This window comes from Grammomys surdaster, unplaced genomic scaffold, assembly GCF_004785775.1.
Source record: "Grammomys surdaster isolate TR1022 unplaced genomic scaffold, NIH_TR_1.0 67, whole genome shotgun sequence".
NCBI lineage: Eukaryota > Metazoa > Chordata > Mammalia > Rodentia > Muridae > Grammomys > Grammomys surdaster.
Window position 1 is genome coordinate 6,750,594 of NW_021604569.1, and position 24,009 is coordinate 6,774,602.

At 42.6% G+C, this 24,009-nt stretch overlaps 2 protein-coding genes across 4 annotated transcripts in view; one reads left to right on the plus strand and one right to left on the minus strand.

The window, feature by feature from the left end:
• Positions 1-707: 707 nt before the first annotated feature.
• Positions 708-9,862, plus strand: LOC114628843 (activator of 90 kDa heat shock protein ATPase homolog 2). 2 transcript variants are annotated; one of them, XM_028776771.1, is made up of 9 exons: positions 708-886; positions 1,786-1,976; positions 4,458-4,543; positions 6,064-6,178; positions 7,201-7,289; positions 8,008-8,115; positions 8,478-8,579; positions 8,894-8,945; positions 9,036-9,862. In XM_028776771.1, exons 1-9 carry the CDS (start codon positions 807-809, stop codon positions 9,212-9,214), a joined length of 1,002 nt encoding a protein of 333 aa, XP_028632604.1. In that variant the 5' UTR covers positions 708-806; the 3' UTR covers positions 9,215-9,862. The 2 variants fall into 2 exon arrangements, with proteins under 2 accessions (XP_028632604.1, XP_028632612.1); XM_028776779.1 differs by having other exon boundaries at positions 789-891.
• Usp34 (ubiquitin specific peptidase 34) overlaps positions 9,854-24,009 on the minus strand; it is a 185,995-nt gene continuing 171,839 nt past the window's right edge. For both annotated transcript variants that reach the window (XM_028776762.1, XM_028776756.1), the window contains 5 exons: positions 14,840-14,919; positions 12,661-12,801; positions 12,399-12,542; positions 11,257-11,416; positions 9,854-11,010 (listed from right to left, as the gene is read on the minus strand). In XM_028776762.1, the coding sequence (XP_028632595.1) occupies positions 10,406-11,010; positions 11,257-11,416; positions 12,399-12,542; positions 12,661-12,801; positions 14,840-14,919 (1,130 nt within the window). In that variant the 3' untranslated portion in view covers positions 9,854-10,405. The remainder of the gene's footprint in view (positions 11,011-11,256; positions 11,417-12,398; positions 12,543-12,660; positions 12,802-14,839; positions 14,920-24,009) is intronic.

Below are 24,009 nucleotides of genomic sequence, written 5' to 3' on the forward strand. Positions count from 1 at the left end.
CAGAGCAGCCTGGTCCTTTCCCACATCCCACTGACCTACCTATTTTACTTGCTAAATACATCTAAGAAACACTTCCCAGATGGCTGTTTCAGTTTTTGCTAGAAGGTGAAAAACGGTGAAAAGAATTAATAAACCCTTCTTGTATCCACAATCCCGGGCGCTTGCAAGCACAGTCTTTGGCGGCCTCTAGGGAAGCACTGCATGAATAAAGTATTTCTTTAGTAACCCCTCGCCCGGCTCTGCTTAGGAACTTGCGTGGACAGCTCACTAGCTCGCGGCCCACGGGCCTCAGAAAAGGGACAACCGGCTCTAGTGTGAGCCCTGGACGGAGTCTTGGTCCTTTGTAGGAAGCCCAGGCCTGAAGCCCCCGCTGGGCGGCAGGAGCCAGCGACAGGGACAAGGCGGCGCAGGGGGCACAAAGAGGAGGACTGAGCCACGGAGGGGCCTTAGGGCCGGGGCGGGGCGAAGTCGGGGAGGAGCCTAGCAGAAGACAGCACCAGGAGGTGCGGCATAGGGCGGGGCCTTAGGACCGAGAGGCGGGGCGAAGTCGGGGGTGGGGAGAAGCCTGCAGAGGGCGGCGCCCGGAGGTGTGGCATATTGGGGGCGTAACAGGGTCCGGGGCAGAGTCTCAGCTGGGCGGAGCGGGCTGCCGGGAGCCGGCAGAGGGGGCGGGGCAGGCTGCGGCCAGGGCGGCCCCGGGCGGGGACTTCTGGCACTTTCTGGGAGCTGCGGGCGTGCGGCTCACAGACCTTCTGGCCGGAAACCCGCGCGCTCCTGCTACCAGGGCCCTCGTCGTCAGCGCCGCCATGGCCAAGTGGGGCCAGGGTGACCCGCGCTGGATCGTGGAGGAGAGGGAGGACGGGACCAACGTGAACAACTGGCACTGGTGCGGTAGGCCCCGGGCGCGAGCGGGCGGGCGGGCGGGCTCCTGGGAGGGCCGCGCGGCGCCGCAGCACGGCTGCCCGTGGCGGGAGACGGTTCCTAACTGCCCTGGTCCTCCGGCTTCAGGAAAGTTAGCCCGAGCCCCGCGAGGGACTTCTGCCTCACCCCGCCGACAGCTGTGCCTCGGTCGCCCCTCACCCGGCCCTCCAGGGCCTTGAGCTGCGTAGTGCGCGTGCGTGTGCCGACGGCGCTGTGTCCGTGTGCAGTAGGAAGGGCAGGGACTTGGATCTCACTTTCTTCGCTTTGTCTCAGTTTGCACTAGTTATCTGCCCCCTTTGTGTCTCAGGAATACCGGGAGATGTCTGCCTTTCTGGCGGGCGTTGGGGAAAGCTGAGTTCCCAGAGCAGAGCTCAGTCCGCACCTTAAGATGACTTGGCTGTCCTGAACGAATGATCTCCTGTTGTAGGCTGGATTCCGTGGCTAGGACACCGACTTCTCAAGCCGCTCTTTGTCTCCTTAGATGAGAACATTAGAGAGTGCATAAGATAAATCAAATATGGAAATGCCCGATAACTGATATTGTGGTTAAGGTTATTTAAATGACTACCATTACAGATGACCTCTGCTTAGCCCATCCATTTCCTATGGGGGAGATTGCTGGACCCTTCTCCCCGGGGCCATTGTTTTTAAGATTACCCATTATTATATGGTGAATAATAGTATCTTAAGAAACTGAGCAACAGGCTTAGAAGATACCTAGTAGAAACCTTGTCAGAGAAGCACATTTGCGAGTTGGAGGCTGCTTGAGTACCAGGGCTCACCTGGTCTGGGTTTGGATAGCAACCTGGCTGGGCAGATGGAGACCAGCAGAGCCATTCACGTGTGTCTTTCTGTTCTCGGCAGGACTGAGCGGGATGCCACCGTTTGGTCCAAGGGGAAGCTCCGAGAGCTCCTGGTTGGCATTGCTATGGAAAATGAGGCTGGCCGATGTGTGATCAGTGAGTTGAAGCAGGTGGAAGGTGAGGCTTCTTGTAACAGCCGCAAAGGGAAGCTTATTTTCTTCTATGAATGGAACATCAAGCTGGCCTGGAAAGGTAATGGGGGTCCTGGCAAGAGGCAGGTCGGGGACATCCTGTGGACAGTCTTTCTTTCCATTTAGCAGTAGCAGCCGCTGATGCTCGGATGTGTTGGTGTTGCCAGGTTCTGACAGCTGCACCTCTCCCTGCTACTCTAGATGCTTGAGGAATCCTCTCTCAGCTGAACCCTTTTTACCAGCATCTGTGACTAGGGCCTCATGGAGCTGCTGCCTGGAGCACCCTTCCTCCAAAGATGCCTGCTTCCATCAAAAATGTTTAATTTCAAATGTTTATGTGTGTGTACACATACTTGGGTGCCATAGCATGTGAAGGCGAAGAACTTGGAGGAGTCAGTTCTGTGTGGGCTCCACGGATTTAACTGAAGTTAGCAGGGATGGTTGGTAGAAAGTGCTTTTACACCTTGCTAGCTCACCCTTGTTGTCTTTAATAATTATATGTATGTGTGTGGGTATGTGTGCCATGGTGGGTATGTGAGGTCCAAGGATACAAGAATTGAATTCAAGTCACTAGGCTCCAGCAGTAAGCTCCTTATCCATTGAGCCATCTTGCCAGCCCTCCCTTGGGGACTTTTTCCTAAGTTTAGGTTCTGTGGACAATCCATAGAGATAGAACCCTGTCATGTGTAAAACTCCCCGACCGCTTTCATTCCATCCTTTCATCCCACATTGTACCATGGTTTAGGATTTTATGCCTTTTTACGTGCACCGTGTGGACAGATCACATTTTGTTGTCTTCCTGTTTACCCGTTGACAGACATTTTTGTTTGTAGTTTTCTTGTCTTTACCAAGTTCTCCTGTGGTACTTGGCTTTTGGCCCAATACTTGTTGACATGACCAAGGATCAGACACATGGAAAGGGAGAGAACAAGGAGAGATCTGGGCTTGGAAGACCGTATTGTGTTAAGAACTCAGGTCTCTGCCTCACGTTGGCTGCTTTCTGTGTAGTTTATTAAGAAGCTCACTATGCTGGCCTCGGCCTCTGAGTCAGGGAGGTGTTCAAACATCAAAGCAGTCCCACAAAATTCCCTGTAAGTTAAGGCTAGCCTGGGACACAATGAAAATATCCCACTTCACAAAAAAGCCAAGCACTTGGAGTGTAGCTCAGCATCTGAAAGCTTGCCTAGTGTGCAGAGGGTTCTAGGTTAGATCAGTGGACATGCACCTAAGCAGCCTCACCCCTCCCCTGTGAACAGACCCCTCCACTTTCTCTGTGGTTGCTGCTGGCTAGATTGTAACAGGACTCTGGATAACTTTGTGGCTTGCATCTCTTCCTTTTACCTATACAACCACTTTTTTGCATGACAAGAAGCATGCCCTTCTGAAAAATAGATCCTCAGACCTAGAAGGGGGACAACCATCTGTTGCTGCAATGGAAACAGTCTTTGAGGCAGCATTAAGCATCTGGAAGGTCCCTCTGAAGTACCTATCATGGAGCTGAGTCTGCCAAGTGGTATTCCTGTTGCCTACCTGTGGATGAGACCTTGAAACCCATCATCCCCAGGCAGTTCCTTAGGGTATGGGGTTGGGGTGGGGGGTGAAGAGACCAAAGTGGGCATAAAGCCATGGAGCCTGTGGCTGCTACAGACAAAGGCAAGAAGCAAAGGCAAGTAGGCAAGACACTGTCCTGATGACCCCGTCAGCTTACTTCATTCCTTGACATCTCAAGTTGTAGAAGTGGATGGGGATCCAGAGCTGACTTAAGCACATCTGTCTTCTACAACCATTCCCTTCAGAGAATCTAGCCAGAGTAGCGCTTCTGGGCTCTCTATCCAAGCTATTGGAGGGCTCCTTTAATATTAGGTTTTGCCAGTGTTTGTTTGCTAACACTATTTGAAGAGGATTACCAGAGTATGTGCTCTGAGCTGCTCTACACTCTTCTGCAGTCGGGTCCATGCCTTAGGACTTTGTGCTCTCAGTGGATGATAAGTGTAGTTTGTTGTGCTTTGAGAAATAACAGGTATTCCAGACCCTGGAAGGTAGGGATTCTGGATTAAGTTATGTTTACCCATCAACAAAAAGAACAAAAATTCCAGGTATTTGAAGTTGTTCATGTATGGTTTGGCCCTCAGAAAAAAAATCAGTCATTCCCAATGCCCCTGCAGCATAAACTCAACTCATGAGGGGCTAGAGGTCAGACTGTGGGTGGTGAAACCCTTTCTCAGCTTGTTTTGTGGCCATGAGATAAATGCCTTTAGATCATTCCAGAGTATCTCAGTGTGGATGTTTCTGAATATTGTTCCAGTTGCATGGCCCTACCTGTGTCCCCAGCACTCATTTACTCAAAACTATTTTAAATACTTCCCCCAGCCCCAGATGAGTATACCGAAAGAGTGATAGGTATGTTGTATATCCTGTCTTGGTTTGTCTCTGATGTGGTCACAACCCTGTAAGGGGAGTGGGGCCACATATGGGCTATTCATTCAGGCAGAGGTCTTTTGCATAAACCAGTTATTAATTGTATTCATTTTGCTTATTTTAGGTACAGTTAAAGAATCTGGTGCAAAACACAAGGGATTGATTGAAATACCCAGCCTTTCTGAAGAAAATGAAGTCCATGACACCGAGGTATCTGCTGGTGCTCTCGCCTGTTCTCTGGTTAAGCTTCAGCTATAGGTGTTGGTCATTTGCAAACTGCTCATTAGACTATTTGGTTCTCCTGTGGTAGTTGTGAATTGTGGGGGCTGTCTGCCACTGTTGTGGGTGTATGAGGGGTGGAGCAGAGGTGTGAGGGAAAGGAGGAAGTCCTAGGAAGCTTCAGACTTCCAGGACCAAGTATGGAACCTGGGCAGGGGACTGACAGCAGTCAGCCTAGCTCTCTCATCTGTGCAGTCAATCCTTCAGCAATGCTTTCAGGTTAAACATGACCAGGCGTGTGCTGGGAAGCGCCTGGGCCATGTGCATGGCTTACTGAATGTGACTGTTTCCCCTTAATGGGGACAGTTCTCAGCCTTTAACTATACTTCTTGGATTCATCTCATTGCTTCTTTTTTAATGAGCCTGTTGCTTTTGACTGGTGGCTTTCCTAGTTCACCTAAGAGGAGCCTGTGTGTTCCTGTGCCTGCCTTGCCTCTTCCCATTGCCTCTGGGGTTCAGGACAATTGTACAGCATCGATAATTTCCAAATCTAGACACTCTGGCAAAAAAGTCTTAACATAGAGCAAGCAACGTTTCTCAGGTCTTGCCTTTACTGAAAGTCACTGAGGCCATGTCTCAGACACACATACCTTCAGACTTAGTTTGCTGTACTCTGGTGCTGCAGGGCCCTACAGAGCTCATCATGCTACAGTGCAGCTTTCTGGTGGCATATAAAACTGATCTAAAGTATGTATGCTACAGTAGAATCTAGCAGAGCAGATGCCAGACTTAGGTGCAGCCCAGCCCAGAATTACTGGGACCTGTAATAGTTTTGGGACTAGCACCTTTTCAGAATAGCAGACCACTTGATACGTCCCTGTCTCTTCCTTTCTGTTGCTCTCATCCATCTCTCCTCTTCTTATCTAGCTTAAGTCCAGGTTAGATGGAAACTTCTTGGTTAGTGGCTTCAGGTTTGTAGACCAGCATTATTCAGTAGAAATGCCACATAGTGTGATTTAAATTTGTCTAGTATCCACAATGAAAATCAGATAAAATAATTTAAAAAATTAATCCAGGGGAGAGTAAATTTAGCATGCAATTAACAAATTGTTGATGAGGAACTTGACTTGACTTTTTTTGGTATTAAATCTTTGGAGTGTTGTGTGTATGTGTTTACAGCATAGCTCAGATCATGTACCTCCATAAATGCTTAGACACAGGTGGATACTGGCTGCCATACCAGACTTTCTCTAGATAAAGCCACAAGCAATGTAACTCCTGTACTTACATACACAACTTCAAAGGTAAATGAAATGGTTCATCTTATAGTCCGTCCATTTACAACATGGCTTCCAGCACTGGTCTCAAAACTTTTTAGATCCTTTGCAACTGTGAAGAGGCCTATGTCTCTGTACCACTCTCTCCCTCTGCCAACCACAGTACTGTTATCAGAAGTTTTAAGAATACATTTGACCAGTTTTTTCTTAGGTTTTTATTTTTCTGATTTGTAGGTGAACGTGAGTAAAAAGAAAGGAGATGGGGAAATACTGAAGGATCTTATGAGAACAACAGGCACCGCCAAGGTCAGGGAGGCCCTTGGAGAGTACCTGAAGGCACTCAAGACGGGTAAAAAAAGGCATCCCTTGTGAACCATAGGGTCCCTTACTATCTACCCAAGGTTATGCTCTACACAAGGGCTGGATTCCCAAGTCAGGCTCCTGAAACATCTTTAACTGCAGAATAAGTTGTAGTCTGGGTGTTAACAGCTAGTTGTGGGTAACACAATAATAATTGATTACATGGACCAGTTTGCTAATTGTCAGTAGTTTCCTGAGCTGGGCATGATGGCACATTTATAGTCCCAGCATTGGGAAGATGAAGTAGGAAGACTGTTGCTAGACTGGGTTACATAGTAATAAGATCTTGTTCAAAACAACAAAAGAACCCCATACACCCCAACCCTTGGAATGGAATAGTTTTTTGTGTAATTACTTGTTTAATGTCTGTCTTCCCTGCTAGACTATATGCTCCATGAGGGCATGGAAGGTGTCTGTCTTGTTCACTGCTGTATCTCCAGCATCTAGCACAATGCCTGACACATAGTAGGTGCTTAATAAATCTTTGCCGAGTGAATGAATGTATGGATGGAAGGTATGATAACACCCAGAGGATCCCTATACCGTATGGAAGTGATCATGAAAAGCTATTGTCATTGTCCTAAATTAGAGGTGACAGCTGGGCAGAGTGGCCAACAGGGCTTTTTCTGCAACTCATCCTTAAAGCTTGCTCAGTTGAGTGTCCAGGTACTGGTATACACAGGCTTGGGACCACCATCACTCTTTCTGTGAAGACTGAGTGAGAGTAAGCTTTGTGAGAGGGATGCAGAGTTCTGGCAGGAGGTAAGAACCATAAGCAATCAATAGTTAATCACGTACAACCTAGCTATTTAGAAAAGAACTTATGGACAATTTGCATTTTAGAGAACTGTGGTGTCAGGCAAGGCATCAGAACAAGGAATAAAAGGCCTTTGTTAATAAGTATCAGCAATATATGTAAAAACAGTTATTTTCAAGGCCTCAAAATGTTTGTATAAATGTCAGTTTAGATAAAAGGAAGTATGTTAATAAAATTTTTCTATTTCATTACAGAATTTACAACAGGAATGATTTTACCAACAAAAGCTGTAACAACCCAGGAACTGACTCTCCAGAGGAAACTGACCGAAAACACATTGCAGGTATGAGCCTGTGTGGCTGCCCTGAGGGAGGAGTCTCCCTACAGCCTTTTGATGAACTTGGGTTGTAGATGAGGAAAGGATGTTGATCTACACATTTCCTCTTAAGATGTTGTCTTTTTGTAGAAATAACAAAATGCATCTTTTTGGGGTTTTGTGCTGAGTATGCAGGCTGGTACATGCAGGGCACGATCCCTGTCACCTCAAGCCTATGGTTCCAGTTCTTGACGGATGAGAGCACTAACTGGGTCTTCTAGAAATGCCAGCATTTCATCAAAACTGTTAAGTCATTGGTTAAAAGAGTTGTAGCCTTTTAGATTCATGGTGATCCTCCTGCTTCAGACAGCTGATTGCTGGCACAGTGAAACCATCATAACCAGCAAAAGCTGGTGACTTTGAAGGTCATATTGTGATGACAGAAAAGAATGTTCTGCCTTGACATTGGCATTAAGAGAGTGTGTTTATCTTTTTGGAGTTGGGGAATGGGAATATATGCATGCAGTTATCACCCTTTAGTCTTTCTTAGGTTTAGTAATCCTTCATTCAGTGGTCATGTTCTGGGTCCCTATGAACAGGTCAGAGGTATTTAGCTATAGCCTAGGAATACAATAGAGGTAGAGTTCATAGGAACAAGTGTTGGTGGAGCAGAGGCCTTTCATGCTGTTCTCATTGTCTTTGGGTCTGCTCACCATCTTGAATGTCTTTCTAATCTGAGGTGCAGGCTTCTCCAGTGGCACTGGGTGTGAGGATTCCCACAGTAGCTTTACACTTGACAGAGCTATTTGACACGACAGTAGAAAAGCTGTACAGTATCTTCACTGTAAAAGAAGTAAGTAACACCTTAAACTACTCAACCCAACATGGTTTGAAGATACATCACAAAGAACGAGGCCATTTTTGATGGAAGCAGGGATACTGGTGATGAAAAGCCAGGGATCCTTCTGGATAATTTAAGGGGACAATGATGGGCACATTTGGTGGCCTGTATCAGCAGTTGGGGGATATAGTGTTCCTCCTCTATAAAGCTTTGCATTGTATGTGTTAGCAAAAGCTATTATGTCCAACAAACTTAAAGTTCAATTATATCATTGGCGAAATGCTCATCTTCCACCTAATATCCTGATGTGGTCTTCACCATATGCTCAGGGTAACAGCATATATTGCAATAATGTGTCTGTTTTGTTTGGCTAGTTGGTGCAAAAGTTTTCCAAATCTCCCGCTGTATTAGAAGCTGAAAAGGGAGGGAAATTCCAGATGTTTGATGGGAATATCACTGGAGAATACGTGGAACTGGTAAGCAACTACAAAGGTTACATGGTGAGCTGGGGTAATGGTCCTTTCACTCATGTTATGAGCATAAGCAATCTCAAATGCTTTAATAAGGTTCCTTGTAGAACAAAAGAAAAATGTTACACACTGTGTGCTCTGTCCATGATCTTAACGCTGCCAAGGATACCAGAGAGCATTGGCATGTAAGCTGGAAGACAGGATTACAACGCTGTTTGTTGGTTCCAGTACTTAAGAGAGTTTAGCTTGATAACGGTTAGCTTCTTCTACGGTACTATGCACTTTCAATGTTTTCAGTGAAATGTCTCCTTTGTTTTCAGGTAACAAATAGGAAAATCATCATGAAATGGAGATGTAGGAACTGGCCAGAAGGTATGTTTTATGCAGTTATATATGGAAGCCAACAAACTGAAGATGCTCTTCTTCCTGATGTCATAATAAAGCTCCTGGTTTTTTCCCCAGAACACTATGCAACAGTTGAACTGAATTTTGTGCCTGCTCCAGGGCAAACGGAATTAAAATTGGACTGTAAAGGAGTTCCTGTCTGTCAAGAGGAGAATACGAAATTCTGTTGGCAGAAGCAGCACTTTGAAGAAATAAAAGGTTTCCTTCAGCTCACCACCCTGAAGGCTTTGAATTAGTTAGGTTTTATAAAGACATCCTTTTTTAAGCAGAAACCTGTCCTGTGTACTTACCTCTTTTTTTCTTCCTTAAAAAATACCTCCCCTCAAGGCCCTTAATTTATTTTGTATTGGATGAAATTCATGAAACAACATAATCTAAAAGCATTGTTTAAAATATTTTAGACTCTGCATTGAGTGAAATCAGGTGTCATAGCTCACCTTCCATGAGTGTTCCTCTGAGAAAAGGAGGTGAGGCTGAGCTCCCCAGAGGATGCTACTTGATTGCTACAGGTGATTTATGCTTAAGACAAATAAATGGCATGTTATACTACTCCTTTATTCTAAGCCAGTTTCCAAGGTGTAGTTCTTCAGAGGGTTGCGGTGAGGGCTAGGTGGCTGCATTCTGTTACACTTGTCTGGCTCTCCTTGCTGTCTTCCAAGCAGTCAGACACCTGTGGATAGAGGATGAGATATCTGCATGGTAAATTAACTGCTTTGGACTGGGGAGGACTTCTCAAATAGCAGAATGGCCATGTAGTTCTTCAGTCTCTTTACTGCTGTCATTTGCAGAAACTGAAACAACTTATGTAACAAAGGAAAAATTACCACAGTTTGTAAGTACACAGAACAGCAGTCATGTCAATAAAAATAAAACAATTATTTTTACATCAAGTGTGCTTTATTTCCTCCACAGGTATTCTGTTAAATAAAGCACCATTTATATACTGCCAGGCCACAGCTAAAGAGGATTCTTTACAGAATCAAATTTCTTGTGGTTGTTCCGTATACAAGTAAACTTAATTTTGATAATAAGAACCACAGCGATCAGAGGCAATCTGCCTCTCTTATTTTAAGGTACAAAACTGGCACAGAGGACACCATATTATACACAGTAAAAATGCTGTAAGTTTAAATTACATCGTACAGGGTCAGAGCCCTGTTTCTCCCAGAAAGCCATATTAAATGAAAGCCACTACAGTGAACTCTTAATTACATAAAACATATCCATTATCTGATTGCCCTTTAGAAAGTATACAGAAGATGCACATTTTCTCATCTGGAATTCTGCCTGACCAAGAATTGAAGCCTATAAATCTATCTTGCCATTCAAGCAGTGAGCACTGGACAAACTGAAGCACAAAACAAAGGAGCAAACTTGACAAACGGCATAGGGAAGGGAGCATGAGAGTAGACATGCCACGTCTAATGTCAAGAAGCAGCTTGGTTTCCTTTGCCAGATATCCTTGTGACCACATGGATTGTTGATTCAATGGTCCTACACAGGGTATCTAAAATGTCGTGTTGCTGCATATGACTAATGAGGCCTCTGGAATGGCCACAACTGAGGGACACAGCAGCATCAGGGTCCTGGGAGGACAAAGCTTGACCATCACAGCTTCTCAGATCAGCTAAGTCAGACAGAACTGCGGAGATGGACGTAGAAGGGAATTCTGATTCATCTTCAGCTAGTGTAGTATCCTTGGAACAGTGGTCTTTAAACTCTTTACAGTCATCAAACCTGCCATTGTTAGACTGTTCCTCTGTATGCTGTGACCGGATATGTGAGCCATCTTCCGAAAACGAAGATGGGCCTTCCATTCGATACTCTTTGACAGAACCATTTTCAGGGGATGGAAGATCTTGCTCCGTCCCTGGATCAATAATTGATGAGTCTCTTGTCTCATTGTCTGAGGTGCTAGTGGGGGTCAGGACCTCCCTGGCATCTGTTTTTATGTCACCAATGCAACTGTCTACAGTGTGTTCCTCATCACTGCTCACTCGCCTTCTTTTAACAGGAGTCGCACCTTCATCATCTGTGGGGGAAAAGTACATTAAAACAACCTTCTTCAAAAGAGGGCATTTAAATCCTACTGGGGGCAATTATCAGGGAAGACAATTTTGTTGTTAGCCTTTTTTTTTTTTTTTTTTGGTAGTACTGGAGGTCAGCACTAAGGACTTGCAGTACTAGGCAAGAGCAATCAGTCACACCAGCTTGTCTTCATCCTCCCAGCCACAGCCTCAGCCCCAACCCCAGGCAAGACTTAGTTGACACAGCTAACCTTTAGTTTTTCTTTCTTTGGCTTCTTGCTCTTGGAGTGAGTTTCTCTGCTGCAGACAAGTCCTACACTTGTTTAAAAGCTCTTGCAGAGTTGGGATCAGAGCTGGGTTTAACTGTTTGGGAGTGTGTACTGACAGGAGCAAAGCAAGTGCCCTCAGGTCCTACAAAAACCCAGATAGGAAGAGTTCAAATCCTGAAGGCAACATTTGGACAGAATGTCACAGTTAAATGAAGATGTCTATCCCCCAGGAATCTATTCTGGTTTCTCTGGTAATGTGGAATAATGCTAAAACCAGCACAGTATTCCATCAGTTGAGTGATTCAACTGGCTCATAAACATCTCAGTAGTTAGGAGGCTGCTGCTTAACAACAGTTGATATGTTTCCAGCATTATTCCTTCCCTGTGTCAAGTAGGCCAGAGTAAAGACTTAAGTCAGAAACCAAATATTGCACCTTAGACTTAAATAGTAATTTCAAAATCAAATCTCTCGGTACATCAGAAATGTGGGTTTTATTTCATAGATGTCAGTTTCTCAAGCTCAGTTATGGTGGATATCTCAATAAGGAACTCCCTGCTTAGCTTGGTTTGGCTGTTAGCCAATTTTGGCTTGTAGGCACCTTGTAAGGAAGCTGCTGCTGCTGCTGCTGAATGGCAGCTGGTGTGTTTCCAGAATGTTCCAATCTATAGCTGAATGTACGTAATCAACACTCTCTAGTTTTAACTGCCCTTATAATCATGAACATAAGCTTTGATTATTTAGCCATAGAAAACAATACAATGATCACAAGTTTAAAATATATATTCTGTTTTTAAAATATATATTCTGTTTTCGATAGACTCAGACCTCTAGCCCTGGCAGGGTTGGAACTCCTGTACCAGACTAGTCTCAAACTACCACTGACCTTCCGACCTCTGCCTCTCAGGTGCTAGGAATACAGATGTGTGCCACCGTCTCAGGTCGCACTGCTCTCATTACCCTTAACACATTGAATGTCATTCAGTGTGAATACTTAATTAAAACAGAGCTTCTCATCATACATGAGCCTTAAAAGAGTAACTTACACTCATGACAATAAAGTTATACAAAAGCCAAATAAGAGTTGAATTAAGGTGAGTTTTGAGCTTTTTGGTACAGTTCTTACCCCATTTAAAGACGCACTTGCTTTTGAAATTTCAACTCTGTTGGTGAAATCAGATTGTAGGTTTTGATACTGATTTATCAGGTTTGTGATAAGTGTACTAATCAAACTGGCACAGTTTGCTTCTGAAAACACTTGACTTTGAACCTGGAAAAGAATTCACATCCATGAGTGTGTACATGCACAAAACAAATCCTAAAATTCAAGACCATCATAATAAGGTACATAATTAAACAGAAACATTTCAGAAGAACTACATACATACCTTTAGAAGGAAATGTGTCATAAATGTGTAGACAATATTGTTGTTTAAAAAAGTTCTTTCATCCATTAGGATACATTTAATGTACTCTGCAAAAACAGGATCTTCACACAGAAGCTTGATGCAGTTTTTCGACATAGCTGACTACAGAAGGAGAGAAGAAGCACTGCAGTTAGTTAGCAGCTGGGGGGCCTTTGGGTGATGTTCAGTTACAGGTGGAACTATAGCAGTGTCCTAGAGGAAGACAATGGCAAAACCCAGGACATGTGGTTGTGTGGGTAGGTAGGTGTTTGCCTGCATCTGTGTGTACATGTGTCTATCCTATGTTCACAGAGATCAGAAGAGGCTGTTAGATACCCCAATAACTAGAGTTGCAGATAGTTGTGAGCAGCCACGATGCTGGGAATTGAACTTGGGTCCTCTGAAAGAGCAGCCAGTGCTCTAAGCACTGGCCGTCCCTACAGCCCTGTCAACACATACTTTAAAAGAAATGTACCTTTATTGCCCAGCAGAGTTAACAAGGATTAAAAACAAGCCTTATAGCATAGGATATGAATGTTTTAAGGGGACAATCAATGGATAAGCTAATAGATGACCAAACCACATACATACCAAGAGAAGACAAACTCTCAGAATTAAAATACATCTGCTAGAAAGTTAAGGGAAGGTTTACTGTTTGATCTCATTTTCCTATTTATCTCACATAGAATTTGAGGATCCCAATGTTTGGAAATTTTACTAAAACCCAGCTTTTCTGTTTTCATCTTAAATACAAGTAGTATGTCTTTCAACAGACATTCCACTAGATATTACTTATATGGGTGGATATATTACATAAGTAAACAAGAATTTAGATATATACATTTATCAACATATTTTAATGAGTAAGTTATTCAAAGCCACTCAAGGATTTAGGAACAGAATAGGGCAGGCTCTTTTTAGATCCTCAGTGCTGGAGGCTGGGGAGATGGCTTGGCAGTTAAAGCCTTCACTGGCTGCTTTGGCAGAGGACCTGGGTTCAATTCTGGGCACCCACATGGCAGCCCACAACCATCTATAACTTTCCCATCTCAAAGGACACAATGCCCTTTTCTCGTCTCCAAGGGTACTGTATGCACATGGTATATAAACAAAATGCCCAATTATATAAATTTTAAAAATTTAGACCACTGGTGATATTATCTATGAAAAGAGCAACAGTAGTGGCAGAAAGGGGAAAGCAGAAATCAGCTCCAATTCTGTGGGCCAATCACATCAGCTAATTAGGCTCAGTGCCCTCCAAAGAGTCATAACACACTTGCCTGTAAATAATACTCTGTAGTAATAGTTCAGACTTTTGCTTAGTAGTTATAATAAACACTATTATAGAAAATAACATTCTTCAGGGAACAGGTGATGTGATATGCAGTCTTATAGTTTGGGGTCCTAAAGAACTCTTACAATGGTACAGCATGGTGAGCATGTAAAAAAATGTCTCCACCACTGCCCCACAGAAGAATGGGACAATACTTCATCAACTACAGGGCATTAAAGAGTTTTACCCAGGAAAGGTTCACAGTCTTTCCTCTAGAAAGATGCAACTAGGAGAAATCAAATTGTTTGTTTGTGGAGATCCCTTAGGACAGATCCAAAGAATGAGACAAACCTTACATTAGACTACATTTGCTTCCAGATTCTTTACAATTCTCTAACACCTTTACAAACATTACTTATTTATTTATGAGCCAGCTTTAGGAACTTCATTTTTCCTCCTGAGGCAGGGTCCTGTTATGTAGTCCATGTTAACCCTGAATCTGTGACTATCCTCCTGATCCAGCATGGGCTAAGTCTGCAGTTACAGGATACATTCCATACCTGGTTAGAAGTTGGCTATTTGAAACTTAAAATTAGGTAAGGTAACCTTTTCTGTTCTATTTGGTTTTAGCTAAAACTTCCCTGTTCTCAATAAGAAAACAACGGTATGAGATCCCTGAACACCTAGTTCCAGGCAGAGCTAAAGGCCAAGCAACACTGTTTCTGCTAGAAGTTTCAGCGGTGAGAGGAAGAAACACTTGGGGGACAAGCGGGAAGGGAGGTGTGGCTATGAACTTGCTTTCTCCAGCATCTCTGCATCTTAGACTTGTTGCTTCTGAGCTATGGATGAGAAATCAGACTTATCATCTAAAAAATCATTTGCTTTTACCTGAGTCTGACATAGCTCAGTCCAAAGTTTAGGGAACAATGCAAGATGAAGTGGCAAGCCTTCATAGGCAACCAGGACACCTAATATTTGAAAAAAACAAAAACAAAAAAACAAAAAATCATGATAGGTTATAAGTTATACTGCTGAGTTACTGAAGATATAATACTGTTAACTATCTCTGTATCTCTGGTTTGAACTGCATCTTGCTTACATTCTTAGACTATACACAACAGTACTTACAGGAGAACTCATTTCAGTGTTTTAAGCAGTGCAATAATTTAAAATGTGGAATTGTGATTTTATTCATACACCCTGAACCTCATTCCCAGAGCAATCTAAGACAACTTCAACCAGCAGGTTTTTTCCTGAGTACTGGTATTTATGAGGGAAGATTAAAGTAACTGCAAGTGGTTTTCAAAGCTTTTTGGAAAGCAAACCCTCTGTACATTAGAAACTTTGCAGAGTTGTTACGTTTCAGAAGGGCCAGAGAGAACTACATTCCAGAGCATTCCCTCTCTTCCTCTTTTGTTTTCTGTGTGTACTTAAATAAACACTGCTCTGAATCTACTACTGTCTTCTTGCCTTGTCCTCAGGATGTTCTGGGTAGATCAGATTTAGGACTACCAATGACTGCTGTTAGGACCCTCATCTATGCATGTGCATCATTGTGTGTGTGTGTGTGTGTGTGTGTGTGTGTGTGTGTGTGTGTTTTCCTAGGGTTTGAAACCAGGGGCTCAGGCATATAAGCTAGGTATGTACTTTACCACGGAGCCACAACCCAAGTTCTGGAGCCGCCAATTTTAACTTCTAGATGTTAAATAGATATTCAGTATTTTCTTCCTTCCCTCCACCCTCTTGCCTCTCTTACAAAAGTTGCAATGTCAGCTCCCTCCATAAAAGTCCTATTGCTACATCTCTTCACCCTCAAGAAAAATATAACCACAAAGAAGTAAAATATAAATTATCTTCCAGTTAAAAAGTACGGGGTGGATTTGGAGTTGAGTAAGTTTTCAGTGGAGAACAAACAGTAAGTCTATGCTTTGTGGCCATAGGATGCCTACTGCAGATGCTCAAGTCTATGAAGGCAGTACCCAATGGCAAAGAAGGCTGCAAATTGACCAAGTATGCCCGGCTCCAATTACAACTTAACTGAAACTAAAATTCGAATCACAATTTTCATGTGTCGCAAAACATTCTATTCTAATTTTTTTAATATATAAATATGAACCCTACTCTTAGCAGATCTCTGCTAGCTTTTTAATAACTCCTAGGATGTGGATTGTAGTGTGGAAGTTCTTGGTGTAGACCAAGGCTTTGAGATCTTTAACAGCAGATTGCACACTTACGGAGCTCTTTCAGAATTAAGCTTGTTTATTCCCTGTAAAGACATTTCTCATCTTTTATTCTAACCTAATTCAGATGAGGCTGGAAGCATTTATCCACAATAGTACGTGTAAATGAACCATCAAACTAGTGGGCTACAGGGAATGGTTTCAATAGTCAAATATTCTTTAGTTGTAACTGACCACGAAATAAGGGTTGGCGAAATATGACCCTTGGGCCAAGACTGATGCTACCTGTTTTATGACTGATTAAGTTAAAAATAGCCTTTACTTTGTATTTAACTATGACACCATGGTCTCTTGATATAAAGCCCAAGCTGGTTTTGAAACCCACAATCCTCTTGTCTCTGCCTCAAAGGTGTGGGATTATAGGTGTTGAACATCTAGACCTGGAAGCTTTTATATTTTAAAGGATCAATAAAAATAAAAACACTAAAACAATAACAAAAAGCCAAAGAACATGTGACCCTGACTATGTGGCTTACAGAGCCTGTTTCTAGTATCCAGGTTTTCAATGTGCCAGTCAGTCCCAAGACTGTTGCTCGGATAGAAGCTCTCGTGGGAAGTCTGCATTATTACTGATGTTTTTTTTTTAACTTTTTCTTTCTTCAATAATTCTTCCTTGAAGTAAAACAATCCTTATGCTTAACCTCTCAACAGCTACAAAAAGTCAGCATTAGTTGCTATATCAAACAAACCCTACAGATGTCTTTTATGATCTAAAAACCCATTATGATTTTAAAACAGGGAAGAAAGGAACATTTATTGGCAACTACTTTATTAGGCATGTAAGATAAACACATTAAAATTTCACAGCTTTGGGGAGTATTATTTTAATCCTTATTTACTCCATTTTATTGATATTCATGTACACACACACACACACACACACACACACACACACACACACATATATATGTTTGGTGGTGGGGTGAGAAAGGGGGCTGTTTTTTGCTCTTTTTCCTGAGACAGGTTCTAGTACAACCAAAGCTGGCCCTGCCAGCCTGCTGCTCGTCTCCAACTCCTGAGTGTTAGGATTACAGACACAAAGCACCCTGCTCAGGTTGCTTCCTTTTCTTGAATGAAGGAAGATCTTAGGTTCAGAGTGGGTTTGTAGTAGTCTCAGGACTCACCTCCACAGCTGTCAGCACAGCTGTCAGTTTCTTGTACCCCACAGTTATCTAATCCTAACACCCATACCTTTCTCATAATCTACATTCATGTACTCACGTCCATCCTCCAATACCACTGCATGGTCTTCACATTTACCTCACCACTCTTTACTTAATGCCTTTCCCACCACATTTTGTGTAGGGATCAACCCAGGGCCTTAGGCATGCTCAGTGGAATGTTCTTTCACTGAGATCCTTCTCAGGCTTGATAGCTCATCCAATGAATTCTGGACAACACTATGCCAGTCAGGGTTGGGACATGAAGTCACCTTCTAGCTGTTCCAATCCCCCCTCAAGCTGCTTCCTCTGAAAAGAAGGTTGTTTCTTCAAAGCAACAGGATTTCTGAAACTTCTCAAACTTTCACAAAGCCCTGGGGATGAGTTTGTCTTAACCATACATACTTCTCCTTGATACCTGTCTTACTGACTGGGTACAACGCACATGGAGAAGCAGTCATCAAACCCTCAGGTACACGTCTTTATCTTTTACTCTGTCTGTGTGAATGTGCAGAGTACAGAAGCGAGCATTAGATCTCCTGGAGAAGGAGTTACACAGGTGGCTGTGAGGTGCCTAACGTGGTGGGTGTTAGGAACCAACACCCACCCTCTGCAAGAAAAACATGCACTCTTAATCTTAACTGCTGAGTTGCTTTAGCCTTCTAGGCTTTCCCTCAGTAAATAGAATGGTACGTCTAAAATAGACTGTATTCTGTATAACTTATCTTTCTTTTCTTTTTTTCTTTTTTGGTTTTTCGAGACAGGGTTTCTCTGTGTAGCCCTGGCTGTCCTGGAACTCACTCTGTAGACCAGGCTAGCCTCGAACTCTCGAACTCAGAAATCCGCCTGACTCTGCCTCCCAAGTGCTGGGATTAAAGGCGTGCACCACCACCGCCCAGCAGTAATTTATCTTTCTTTATCCTGTGACTGCAGGCATTCTTGAGCAAGGTCCACACTATGCCCCATTCCTCCCTCAAAAATGACTATAAATACCTGAGACTGTAGAAGCTACTTTGTTGTTTGTCAGTAAAACCTTTCAAGTTGCTTTTGTAGGAAAAATGGTATGCTTGTTGTAACGATAAAATATTTCATAGTCACAGTTTCTTCTATAGCAGTGTCATCCCAGCCATGGATATCTTAGGGAAGCATTGGCATCAGCTAGTGGGTAAGAGCCACAATCAAGACACCTTAGGTGAAAAATACCCACTGTCTGATAGAACTCCTCTTCTGATTTCATACCTACTAAGTAATCTACCACAGCTCTCCACGTAAGCTACTGATTGAGGAATATTCAGACACTCACATCAGTTCCTCTAGAGATGAACAAACTGGCAAGCAGTTAACTTTGTCTTACATGTGATTACTAAGTGTAGCATATGTGGATTTACTCCTGCTGGACTGGTAAAGCTAGCTTTGTATCTGCATTCAGTGTCAGGAGTCTGAAATGTTTGAAATACATTCACCCTTTGAAGCCTTTAAGAAAATCAACCATTTTCCAGTCAGTAACACTATACCCTAAAGGGAGGCAGGAATCAGAGTGTGCTTTCTATATCATGGATTTGTATATGTATACCATGAAACTGTATAGATTTATTAAAGAAAACTTTTTAGGGGAGAGATGGCTTAGCAGTTCAGAACACTTGCTGCTCTTACAGAGGGCTAGGGTTTAATTCTCAGTACAAACATGGAGGCTCATGAGCACCTGTAACTCTAGTCCCAGGGTTGTCTTCTGGCTCCTACAGATAGCAGAAACAAATACATGGTGTACAGAAATACATGCAGACAAACACTCATACACATCAATGAAATAAATAAATGTTTAAAAAGTATATAAAAAAACACCTGGCCTTTAAACGAACAAGTCTTAGCTGGGTTTAATGGCACACTCCTGTGACTGCAGCATTAAGTAGCAGCAGCAAGTGTGTCTCTGAGAAGCCAGCCTGGTCTATACTTTGAGTTCTTCCATAGCCAGAGCTATATAGTAAGACCCTGTCTTAAAAATATTTGTGTTTCGTTTTGTAAGTATATGTTACTTGTCAAAAATCTTTTCTTTAACAAATTCAGACAAATTTCATAAATAATGTTAAATGCTAAAGGCACAAGACTCTGATTTTATCACTGAAAATTAAAATGTAAATGATCTCTTTTAAAGAAATGCAGGGACAAAAGTGGAACAGAGACTGAAGGAATGGCTGACCAGTGATGGGACCAAGTTGGGATCCATCCCATGGGTGGGCACCAAACCCTGACACTATTACTGATGCTATGTTGTATCTGCAGACAGGAACCTAGCATGGCTGTCCTCTGAGAGGTTCTACCAGCAGCTAACTGAGACAGATGCAGGTACTCACAGCCAACCATTGGATTAAGGTCAGGGACCCCTATGGAAGAGTTAGGGTAAGAACTGAAGGAGCTGAAGACCAACAGGGCCAATTAACCTGGACTCCAGGGAGTTCCCAGAGACTAAGCCACCAAACAAACAGCATGCATGGGCTGGTCCAAAGCCCCCAGCACATATGTAGCCAAGAAATGACTGCCTAATCTGGCCCTAGTAGGAGAGGATGTGCCTAATCCTAGAGAGACTTGATGTCCCAGAGAAGGGAGATACCTGGGGGGGTAGGGGAGTGGGTTAGGGTAGGGGGCACTCTCTCAGAGGTGAGGTGAAGAGAAAGGGGATGGGGTAAGAACTCTGGGAGCTGGGGGTGGGGTTTGTGTGTCAACATATGGTATGTAAATAATCAATTTTAAAAAGGAAAAAATAAAATCCGAAAGAAATTTAAATGAAGGTGAAATTTAATGATTATTTAACTTGTATCTGACCATTCTACTACTCATCTGGGCGTGGGGGATTAATTATACTTTGCAATATCATTTTCTATATTCCTATAAGAAATTCCAATCACAAGCTGGACATGGTCAAGGTTAATCCCTGCACTAAGGAAGCAATGGAAAATAAATCTCTTAAGTCAGAGGCCAATCCACTCTACAGTGCTAAGGCGGACAGGGCTACACAGAGATACCCTGTCTCAAAAGCAAACAACCAACCACAGTGGATGGTCATTAGAAATAATTTCACCTGTACAGGTATATCAAAGCACTCCATGATCTCATGCAATGATAGTATTATTCTCTTGGGTGTTCGTTTGTTTTGAGACAGGGCCTCACTGTGTAGCCCTGGCTATCCTGGAACTCACTACGTAGACCACGCTGCCTTTGAACTCAGAGATCAGCTTGTTTCCCAAATGTTGAGACTAAAGGTGTGTACAACCACACCTGGCCTTATACTTATTATTAAGGGTAATAACTCACCCCTTTGTATGATTGTGGTTATAATCTTTGTATTTCTTCCTCACCCTCAAGTTCTAGGGACTGAACTCAACCTCTGCTGGACCCTTGAGCTGCATACTGTCAACTGTATTTTCTAGGCTGCTTTTCTTCCCCATATAACTCATAAAATGTTACCTTGTTTGTTTTGAGGACTATGTAATACCAATGAAATGTTGTACTAAAATATGTTCTCATTGGTAGATATTTTGTTTCCAATTCATATACTATGAATAAAGTGATAATAAACATCCTGTGTGTTGTCTTCCATTTTTATGAGAACAGAGTAAATCTCTGCATCTGCTATGCTCAGACCAAGGAAGGACTATGCTAACTGACAATGCCAAATTGCTGCCCAAAATTGATAGTATTCCATCCATTAGCTCTTCTTTCCTTAAATCTCTGAGGAATGGGTATAGCCAAGATGTGTTCTTCCCCTAACCTACTCTCTCAGGTTAAATCATCATTTGCCTTTTAATTAATGAGGCAACTTATCATATGGTTAATGAATACTTTTGTGTGGGGATGACATTAACTATTCATGTAGTAATTTTGCTTAGTTTTCATTTAATCAAAGCCTAAAAACATTTTGTGCATTGGTAGCTATTTATCTGTTTAGTCTGCCAACATACTTTGTGATTTTTGGTCTGGTTTTGCTTTATGTTTTTCTGACAGGGTTTTACCATGTAGTTCTGGTTTGCCTTCAACTCAGAGATCTGCTGTACCACCACAATAGACCACTAGTTCATACTTATGATGTTTTCACAATTTAATAATTTCAATTTTTATGTAACCAAAATTTTCTGAAGTTTATTGCTTCTGGTTTTTATAACATGCTAAATGTGATCTTGTGTGTGTGTGTGTGTGTGTGTGTGTGTGTGTGTATCCAAGTGTGGTGCAGGTGCATGTGCTTGTATGGAGGCTTCTAGGTGTTCTTTCCTAATGATTATTCTCTCTTGCCATCCCTGGAATGGTGGCAAAGTCTCAAGCAGACCAGGCTGGCCTCAAACTCATTATGTAGTCACTAACTATCTTGATTGAGTTCTTGGTTTTTCTGCATTACTCTCCAGCTGTATGGTGATAATACCTATACTCTACTAAGTGGATGTTATCTTTAATATCTAATAAATATGTGTGTTTGTTTGGTCATAGTTTGAACCATCCTAGTTTACTTTTGTGAAATGAAATGTATTTACAAAATGAAAGTAAAAGGACAAAGAGATGAAATGATGGCGGTACTCAGTAATGTGAGGGATAACTCTGTGTTCTGTTGATGGGTTCCTATGTAGCCCAAGCAGGCAGGGAACGCCCAACTCTTTTGCCTTAGCAGGAGCTCTAGCATGAGCACAGGCATGAGCAGCCCCACATTTTGTTCAGTTGCCCTTATAAAAACAACAAAGACTTTTCTTCCAACTTGGCAACCCAATGCAAGTTTTGAGACAATCTTACCTGTGGTAATCTATGGACTATCTAAAGTCAAGGCTCAAATGAGTAAGATTATCAGTTTAAACTTACCCCTCTGCACTTTTCCTGAAAGAATCAAAGAAATCAAAACTTGGCATTACCAATGTTCCTCATCACTGCTGTCATTAGCCTAAGTTTTGTTTGCTTAAGCCCCTTCTCAGGTGCCTTTCGTTGGAAATAGTTGTGTCATCTAGAAGAAGAATTAATGTCAAACTCTGGGGCATAATTTTTCCACATATGGTAGGACACCATTGTTCTAAAGTCTCTGTCTAAATTCCTAAGAGGACATCCAGCTCTGAGCATAAGCCAGGAATGGGCAGAGAAACTTTCAGGTTTTTGCTCTATGGTTTGGGTATAGATCTAGTGTTCTCAATAACAGCTAGTATATGGCTATTTAAATTTAGTTTCAATGGAGATTTGGTCATATTTCAAATTTTTAAGCTAGCATGGCTAGTGACTAGTGTCCTGTGGTAATTTGTGTCACTGTAGAACCCTCCAGAATACAATGTAACTACAAGGAACTAAACAATGCAGAATCAACAGTGCTTCACAGTTACTTAGAAGAGTGACAGTGAACATAAGCAATCATGAAGGTTGACTTGGCATGCAGCTGTCAAGTGTTATCCTTGCTCTCACTTTATTTAGCTACGCTTGTCTTCATAGGCAAGCCCAGATAGGTCTTAAACTCATGGCCATCTTCTTGCCACAGGCTTCTGAGTGCTGAGATTACAGGTGTGGGAATTCAGACATAAGGTACCGTATCAAGCTACCCGTATACATTTTTAATTTCCATGAAGGTATATACTTGTGTTAATGAAGGAGACACTCAAAAATGGTAGAACACTCATTACTTGGTCAACATTATCTAAGTATCAAGAATAGCTCTTCACATACTTTGTCATAAATTATATACACACAATTACTGGAAGTTGTCTGAAGGTCAGCATCTTTGAAAATATCTCCTATCTGAGCATAAAGGCTCCTGAGGATTCTCTTACACCTGATCGTTGCTATTGCTAAAGTTTCAGACTTTTACCACGTGCTACAACCCAGATGCATAATTCTGAAACAGCTAATCTGCAGACATCCTTACCACCCCACATCTTGGCATCAGCCATAGATACGTATAATAAGCTAATTGAATAGGTAGAAGGAATAGTCTTCAAAATTGAAGATGCTCTAATCACTTACCAATAAGATGACTTTTCTGAAGAGGAGTTATCCCTGACAGCTGTAATCATTTCCTTCTTCCTGGATAATGAAATCTATGACTGGATCATATCTTTTGCCCTACCTGAAATGGCCAAAACCCTTTCCATAGGAAAGAAGATGATGTGCTGAGATGGAGCACAAGGACTTCTGGGGCATAGTACTAGCCTATTATTGAGCTAAGCAGTTTCCTAGGTATCAATCCCCACACTCTGAAATGCAATTACAGAGACCAGAGAGAATTCTGTCCCATCCCTGATAAAATTAGAAGGTAGGACATATAGAGACTCAGAACTTCTAGGTGCTGATGTTGAAGAGACATTAGACAATTCTCTGAAGTTTTGTTCTCCCCTATATAATTCACTGAAGGATTTGTTCTCTGGTGCTTATATATGGTTCTTTTCAAATTTGTTTTCTCATTTCATGAGACTTACCTCCTAGTTACTCACATATGTACCTTTGCTTCATGCTGCCAAGCCCACTCAGCTTTTTTGGCACCCTCCCCCCCAAGCTCCAAAGGATAGCTGGTACTAAAGATCTCAACTCACCCTGAGATAAGGGCCAGAGAAGTCTGTCTCTAGGCTTTCCCTCAAGTAAGGCAGGGTTTTGTTTTTTGTCAAGATGGTGGACTTAGGCCACTGACTACAAAGTGCTGACAAGC